The 8,764-nt window shown below is 42.9% G+C and overlaps 1 protein-coding gene across 2 annotated transcripts in view; it reads right to left on the bottom strand.

Annotated features, from left to right (window-relative positions):
* Positions 1-314: 314 nt before the first annotated feature.
* The window catches only part of ARHGEF40 (Rho guanine nucleotide exchange factor 40), a 382,900-nt gene continuing 374,450 nt past the window's right edge, over positions 315-8,764 (bottom strand). The window contains exons 22-24 of one of the 2 annotated variants that reach the window (XM_078644086.1): positions 5,557-5,687; positions 4,088-4,146; positions 315-3,637 (exon numbers count right to left, since the gene is read on the bottom strand). In XM_078644086.1, the coding sequence (XP_078500212.1) occupies positions 4,105-4,146; positions 5,557-5,687 (173 nt within the window). In that variant the 3' untranslated portion in view covers positions 315-3,637; positions 4,088-4,104. The remainder of the gene's footprint in view (positions 3,638-4,087; positions 4,147-5,556; positions 5,688-8,764) is intronic. The other variant, XM_078644087.1, reaches the window with a different exon arrangement.

The raw sequence follows: 8,764 nt of genomic DNA, 5'->3' as shown, positions 1-8,764 counted from the left end.
ATTCAGCCTGTGACAACCAATATGGCATGCAGTTGTTACAGGCACCGTACGGTAAGTAGCTATTATTATGATTATACTTGAGATGACATTCAGTTGTTTTACTCTCCAGATGCTTCTAGGGTCTCTGGAGCAAACTAACATGTTTTTACCTGTCAGGAACACAACTTTTCCCGAGTAGTCAAAGTGCCAGCATGCCTGAGTTGACACTTTTGCTTTTCCAACGTAGAGTGAAATGGAGACTTACGTTTGTTATTTAGCACTTTTTATATAAAACTTGAACCTTGCCTTCGCGAAGCACAGAGCCAAACAACATGAAGCAAACAAAAATCAAATTTTTAAAAATAATCAAATACAAAAATACAGAAGCATAATAAAATGTTTTTACCTTCATAGAGGAATACATTGTGAATAAAACTACATACGGCAGAGAGATGACAACAGTTAAGTCTCTTCCATCGTAAGGAAGCATATTTTTTAAAGAAACTGTGTGAATGGTTAAGCTTTAACAGAAGCCACTGAGTGAAAAGAATACAACAGTTTAGTTACACAGAGTGACATCATTAATAATCACTAATAATAAACATTCTAAATTGTTTCTTTGTATGAAGATGCCTGTTTGGGGTTTGAGACACAATGTGACATCATTCACCAGCTGGTCGTTTTCAGTGCTTTATAGAAGGAAATTCCAGGAGGGATGAGAACTATGAAGGTCAGGGCAGTAACAAAGAGTGTTTAGTGTGAATATCTTCTTGAAAGTGCTGGCATTCAGCATCACAACTGACTTGCTCTTAGAGATGCATGAGCCCTATGGGCGTGTTTGTAGAAGAGGGGTTTTACAAGCAGTGCAGCTCAATTTAAAGAAGATGTTGGCCTATAGAGGAGCCAGTTCAAAGTGATAGATCCCTTGAAATGGTTGTGGTGCCACAAAACCTGTTGATTCTTCTTTGGCATTGCATTTATTGAGCATGATAACTCCCCTTGAGGTGGGAAGTCTTCTCATACCTTGGATGAGGTACATTTTTGATATGCAGGTGACCAGGACTGCTAGGGTGCTTATCTTCTTCTTCATCTTGTTCATCAGAACTAAACACAACTTCCACCTGCTCTTCTTGTTCCTTATGGATGTCTTCTTCACCTGATCCTGTATAATTAGTTCAAGCGGCTGCGAAGGTGTATGCTTAATGGCGAAATTGCCATGGTTTGTATAAGTAGCATCAAAGGCAGTGGTGAAATCGTATCAGCAGAGGTTTTAAGTCCAGCTGACGACAATCTCATTGCCGTTGAGGATGCTTTGACCACTGATGGGGCGTCCTATTCTCATGGACTATAAGCAACATTCTGACCTATGAGCATCTCTATGGTAAATATATCTCCAGTTGAGGAGGCCAGGTCTTGCCCCATTGTCTGGGTATGGTCACGGAGAAGCTCTGCATTGGATGTTTTTGGATCGATAGCAGAGTCTTGCTTTTCAATGGCTTTACAGGCGACGGTTTTTCTCATTCTTTCTGCTGCAATGCCATGGATGATATGTGGTGTACGGTTTGGGTTTTCTCTGATGACAAAATGGCCTTTTTCATAGGTGTCTTGTGAGCCTCTTGCGTCTTGTTTAATTCTGCTGAGGCTCCACCCACCACTTAAAATGCAGCTGTCATCTTAGTGGTCGTCGGCGATGAACCAGGTGCCACCGACAAGCTTCCCTTTTGTTCATTGACAAAGATTTCACTTTTCCATCTTTCTTGACTTTCTGACAGAAAGTTTGGCTAGTTAATGAGAAACAACATTTTTTTTTTAAGATTCCTTAGTGGTGTTTCTAGGAGATGCAGGCTCATCTAGATTTGGTGATTGTCTTCTCCAGGGCACTGTTTCTCCAGGTCAGGCACATATTGAGATGGATAGGCTACATACGTTTCCTAGTGTCATTTACTATTAATGGAAGCAGTAGAAAGACCCAAGATTTCACAGGAAATGTATCGCAAGGAATTATTGCGATACAGGCGATCCGAATTTTGAGTTCAGCTAGCCTTATTACAGAGGGTATTAGTAAACTATGGAAATTATAGAATTTAGTGGCACAAACAGCATTCATTGGTCCCTTGTTGGATCTGGTCTGAGCAAAATATTAGGCTGGTGGGATATGGGTTCGGGTTGACAGATTTCAATATTAGAGCAGTGATGAGATAACAGGAACAACTTTAGAAGTGGTATAGCACCCTGGGTAAGCATTCCTCACAGGTGACTAAATATGGACGATAGATCAAGTAGTGAGCTAACGAAGGTGTCATTGTTACAGAGAGGTGAAGGGCTGCACACAGGAGTTCAATTAGATTGGTGCCTTGATATAGCAGTTGTTGGGCATTTAGAATTGAGACCGATCCATTCCAGTTTCTTAGTGTTACAAAAAGATGATGGTATATCAAAGGACTATAACAAGGATAATCAGATCTCTCAGAGGTCTAAATTATTACAGAAAAGGGAATGGGGAGAGAGGGCGCAGAGTGGGAGTTTAACCGAAGTTAAGGCACCTTGATGGATGTTGATATTACACATGGTGACTGGAAAGGGATTAGAAATGGTGTCAAGTCCCTGTGGTATTAAGCATTTTTTATACATAGATGATATAATACAGAGGCCCAGTCATAGGCCCTAGAGGCCAAGGTTTACAGAAAGAAAATGGAAAAGGAGGAAGCATTAGAAGAGGTTTTTAGCACCTTGGAGTGTTATGATAAGGCAATATCACGCAGGGTTAAGTGTTAACGTGGACATTTCAGCTCCTCTGAGGGTCTCATTGTTAAAACTATTACAGAACTATTAATATAGCTCAGTGAGTTTAGTACCCACTTCAAACAGCTGTGTGTTACTTGGATACCACAGGTTCAAATCCCTGGGAGGTTTACTCAGTCTTTCATCTTACAAAGGGTTATAAATAGAGTACCATTGAGTTGGGTAAAAATAACATCTGTTATAACAGAGCTTTAGAGGCAAGAGCGATTCTTTATGAAGCTCCAAATAAATATGAGATTATTATTACTATTGTAACATAGAGGTGACAATGGTGCCAGGGTATCTCATGGGCTGCTGCCCCATCAGCAGCCTAGGGCTCCTACTCCCCAAGGCATCCATTCTCGGACCCCGTATGCTGGTCGTACAAAGTCTGTAGATGTGGTCTATTCCCGGAACTCTTTGGCTGTGAGCATCTCCCAAGGTTCCACAGGTCTGTTATACACATAAATACAGAGAAGCTCTAGTTGAATGTTGGAGCTGGCAGAGCTACATTCACAGAATGCTCCAATGACCTCAAGCAAATGTAGGTGTTTTGTGGGCCAGTCAATGTCTACATCATAGGTTTGGGGTTCACTGAGAGCATCTGCAAAATAAGAAGTAAGTTCAATAAATCCCCGCTCAGCTGATGGAGGGCACATGCAAGATATGTCGAACCAGCAAGGTAAATATGAGAGTTGAGCCACCCTCGCAGAGTAGTGCATCTTCCATCCATTAATGGAATCAAATCTTAAGGCATCTTATGGTCTTGTCAGGAGTTCCTTTAGGAGACAGGGGTGGGCAGTTCCTGCTGCACCCGCAGGAACAGTCAGTCTTGCCTAAGAGGATGGCAACTCTACTTCTGGGACAGGGTCTGGTGCTGAAACAGAGAGAGAACATTGAAGTGTGAGCTGCATTTGACACGTTATCTGACAGCATTGGCCAGTGTACTACAGTCGGGATACATGGAGGTTCCCTTTGCATGCACTTGATAGGAGGCTCATTGACAATGCTGCCTAAATACAAGGAATACTTTAATGACCCATGCACTGGCACTTCAGGAAAAACTGAGGCACATGCTTGGAGAGATTTGTTGAAGAGTGTGCTGAAAAATGACTTACTTGAGGGAGGAAATGAGATTGCTGGGCAGTATGAGAGAGATTAAAACAGAGACACATGCAGAGTCACTCCCAGAGATGGAACGAAGCAGAGCGCACAGAAACGCACAGAGACAGGCACATTTACGGTAATGTGGCATGGGTCTTCCCACTCCACCATTCCATGCAGCACTGTAGGCTTCATCGCCATAGCATCTTAGTGCCTTTCTTACCTGCAGAGCGGCAGAAATCAGAGCGACGTGGAGGGGTCCGGTGTCATCTGGTCTTTGCCCTATAAAACGAGAGAGGCAGAAGAGGGATAGTGTGAGATAGACCGAGAACATGAATAAAAGAGTGTAAAAAAGAACGAGAAAGAGATATGCATTTAAGATCAGTAACTAATAGGCACCTAAAGTACAAAGTCAGAAACTAGGCAGCCAATGAGTGCTTCTTTTGTGGGCATTCTACTACACTGGAGGCATTCTGTTGTTTCCATGGACCTCTGGTGTGCCATGTGCCCTGTAATGTGTTCCATCAGTGTTGCCCCAACACCTTTTAATACATTCCAGTTCTGCCAGATTTCGGCTTATGATAGGTGGGAGCTCATCCTGGGAGGCTTACCAAACAATCTTCCTCAGTACGCAGAGTGGAGCCGGCTGTATCTCCTGTGCTGGTTATAGAAGGGCAGTGTTTCTTTTCACAGGTATAGTGCACCACATCCAGCCTTTTATAACTGATGAGGAATGTGAGCCACAATCATCAGTAAAGAACCACTGGGAAAATCAATAGGCCGCTCATTTCTACCTATTGGCTTTGCCAAAGCTTTTTACCGATGGTGGCCCGCATTGGCAAAACAACGGAAAAAAGAGCAATGACTTGTATCATCACGTTCATCAGCAAACATACGCACATATGCATCATGACACAATGATGGCGAGCGTGATGACGTATGCATGCACAAGTATGACATTATGCAGCTGCCATTTTGACCATTTTTTATTTACCATTCCAAGATGGTTGATGCCAATAAAAACAATTATGCAAAAACTAATTTTCTATAAGATCGAGCCTACAGCTTATGACATCTGCTGGGCCATTCAAAAACATTTTAAAAGAAACATGTTTTTACAGTCTGTGAGATAGGCAAGTGAAAAACGGGACGATCGCTTGGGGTAGAAGACAACATGGTCAGGGCAACGAGGAAGAGTCAAGGAGCAATGTAGAAGCTTGGGGCGGGGGAAAAATACATTTAAAATTTAAAAAAAGCAACAAGGAGTGCACCGGGGCAGATATTTGAGAGGGAAGCAAAACATGCAGAACACGACAAGAAAACACAAGTACTCCTATGGAGTGCTGGAAGAAAAAGAAACAAAAAATAGTTCCCTGAATGTGAGCTATGCTTCAGGGGAGGGACAAACACATGAAGAGGAAGCAAAGCAGTAGAAAAGCAAGCAAGCAAATGAGACTGACAACAATGTCAACCAATGATAAATAATTGGTGGCCCGAAGCCCAAGTGTCGTATTGTCCACAATAGATCTTTCGACAACAAACAGCTAAAAGGTGCCGGTAGGCAAGACCTACAAATAAATTACTAAGTTTGTGATAAAGGTTTCTGTGATTATTGGAGGAGGAGCATACAGCTCTGGAAAGTGTCAGAAACTTCAAGGTGGTCTCAGTGTGGGAATCAAGTGTCATACATACCGCTGACTGATGTCCCTGTCCAAATTGTGGGATGAAGAGGGACCGGTTCTGGCTCTTTCCTCCTCCCACGTTTGTTGTCCTGCTGTCTCGCTGGCTCTCACTGCGTGTGACGGCACTGGGCAAGTCAGCCCCTAAATGCAAGAGAAGAGACTGCTTCATACGCATGATACCCAGGTACATCGTATGGGGATAAAAAGCAGACAGAGATTTCCAAAACATAACAGCACTTCCCCTTGTAGCGCCCTTACAGAAAGACCTGCAATATACAGGGAGGACGATAAGGAATACAAGTGATGGGGCAATGTAGATAAACCATCTGAAACATTCCTAAAGAGAGAGGGGAGAAAGTTAGAGGGACTATACTGAGGGAAGGGATGATGCTTCTTTACAATCTTTGTTGAGACAGGGGCTAAGAGTAAGAGAAAAGAAGGGAATACCATGGATGACTGGATGACCCCAGTACCCATCAACATAGCCCTAGTCCAATAGTCCCTCTGCCTCCAGACTACCCCAGAGAAGGGTGGACTAGAGCAATAAGCACAGCAACAAAACAGAACAAGAATTGGCAAAGACAATAGCTATTGGCTTTGCCAATGTCTTTTAATTGTGTAACTCTGTTTTTAAACAAAGACAACATCCTTCTTTTACAATTATTTGGTTTGAATGTAGCAGTGTGGTGTTTTGGCTTGTTATCAGTGATCTCGAAATGATTCTAAGCGGTATTGTTTGTAGCTCCTAATTAAAAATCGGTTTATTGACTTTACCAGGTATTTGTTTTGGCTTCAAAGGAGGCATAAAACATCATATGTTGCTAGCTGTAAAACTGTCCCAAGGATGTTAACTCAGAGGATGAGGCGCAGGGAGATGTGATTGCAGACAGAGCTGCAGACTTTGGAACTGGGGAAGTAGGTGTGCTCTGCTGAACATCCTGTGAATCTGGGCACATCACTTAATCTCCCCGTGCATAAAATATGAATATGAATGTGGTTTTGTGATCAAACAAACAGAACAGGTGTTAAAATGAGTTAAATTCCGCCCAACAGTGTGCCAGGAGAGCTGCTCAAGCCTCATGGCATGTGAGGGTCGGATGCTTTATGCTGGCTAGAGGCTTCCAGTGCCATGTCAAAGGTGGCATTGAGACCTCCAGTTTGGTGACTTGATGCTGTACTGGGGGGTAGGTGGAGCAATTAACATGCTGGAATGGGCGGGGATATGCATATACTTTTGCAGTGTGGCGCTTACCATTACCACATTCAGCTCACACGTATGTACAAGTAAATGGTGTTGCACAGAGTGTTAAACATGGTCACACCAAGAAAGAGAGACCATGTTAAATGGATACAGACACGTGATGTCACAGGAAAATTAAACCATGGCAATGAAAAAGTTTAATCCATCGAGAAAAGCGCTTCCCCGCAGTTATGCGAGAAGAACAGGCGATGGCAACACAACAAGCTCTGAACCTAGCAATCAATCTGCAATTTAATAGCACCATCAATGGCATGGTCAGAACAAATGTACGAACATTTACAACAGTTTGCTGTTGGGTCATTGGCAATGGTAAACCTCCCTACTCACTACTTATCGGTTAAGGTAAGTTATATGAATGTGTATTGCAGATTGATGGTATTCATAAGCATTCAACCATATATTAATGGTAGAAATAATGTAAATAGCAAATAAGGAAAGGCTGGTTCGTTTAACGTACCGTATACATACATATCCCCCTATTTTTTGTAATCACTCTTCGGTCGAGGCACCAGAAGTGTCCCCATCCTTTAATTGCTTTTACGAAGGCCAATATGGCGACAGCAATGTTAAATTCAGTGCAGCGTTCCAGAAGTATGCTTTTATTTAATCATTGTTGCTCCATGTCCACACACACAAATCTAAATCTATATATACCCTGCAAACATGTTAACACTCCTGTGGATGGGGGCTTAAACCATAAGAAAACAAGTTACTTACCTGTAACTTTAGTTCGCCAGTATTGGAATCTTTCATAGATTCACATGCCTGAATCATTCCCCGTCGTCGAGACGGGAGTCTCCGGTATATAAAAAAGCAGTGCTTAGTAGTATAGCAAACTGAAAAGAGGCCTAGGCCCATTTCCCTTTTGCAACCCATAGCCTTTGTTATATAAAAAAGGCCCAAACTTTTCCCTGAACCAATCAGAGCTCCTCACCCTCTAGAACACTCTTGAGAGAACCTTCTGCCCCTCAGATTTTTCGCGCACTTGTGCATGTAACACACTTCTTGTGCTAAATCAGAGAAGGAGGGTGGGTGCATGTGAATCTATGAAAGATTCCAATACTGGAGAACTAAAGTTACAGGTAAGTAACTTGTTTTCTTACTCCAGTATTGGAACTTTCATAGATTCACATGCCTGAATCAGAATAGCGAGCAGTGAAAAAACAAAGCACATTTTCCTGATACATTACATAATCATGCCATACCATTAGAAAATGAAGCATAATCTTATATACATATATCCATACTTATATAAAATGTGTCTTTGTAAACAAGAGAAATTATGGATGGAGGGATGCAAGAAAGGCTCACCGTTACTGGATGATATTCCGCAGTACCGCCTCTCCCACCGCTGCATCCGGTTCTGCGGCTGCCTCCAAGCAGTAGTGCCTGGTGAAGGTGTGCGTAGATGCCCAGGTTGCTGCTCTGCAGATATCCTGGATTGGCACTCCTCCAAACAGTGCAGTGGATGTGGCCACCGCCCTCGTGGAATGGGCACGGACTCGTGCATTCAAAGGCTTTCCAGCAGCTTGATGACAGTAGACAATTGCACTGGAAATCCATCTGGCAATTCCCCTCTTTGACAGTGGGAAACCTTTCCTGGGTGCGCTGAAGGCGACGAATAACTGAGAAGACTTGCGAAACGCCTTAGTTTCCTTCAAGTAAAATTTCATACATCTCTGAACGTCCAGCGAGTGCAATACTCGTTCTGCCGCTGTTGAGGGATGAGGAAAGAAACGTTTCAACACCAAATGGTTAGTTCAAATGAAAATCAGTTGGCACCTTCGGAATGAACTTCGGGTTTGTCCTGAGAATCATTCTATCCTCCTGAAACTGTAAGAAAGGCTCCTGAATCGTGAGCGCTTGTAGTTCACCTACTCTTCTCGCTGAAGTCAATGCAATGAGAAGAGCCACTTTCCAGGACAAGACCTTCAGGTCTGCCCTGTGTATCGGTTCA

The sequence above is a fragment of the Lissotriton helveticus genome, chromosome 5_1 (genome assembly GCF_964261635.1).
Source record: "Lissotriton helveticus chromosome 5_1, aLisHel1.1, whole genome shotgun sequence".
Taxonomy (NCBI): Eukaryota; Metazoa; Chordata; class Amphibia; order Caudata; family Salamandridae; genus Lissotriton; species Lissotriton helveticus.
Note: the sequence above shows the minus strand (reverse complement) of the source record. Positions and strands in the feature narration are given on the sequence as shown.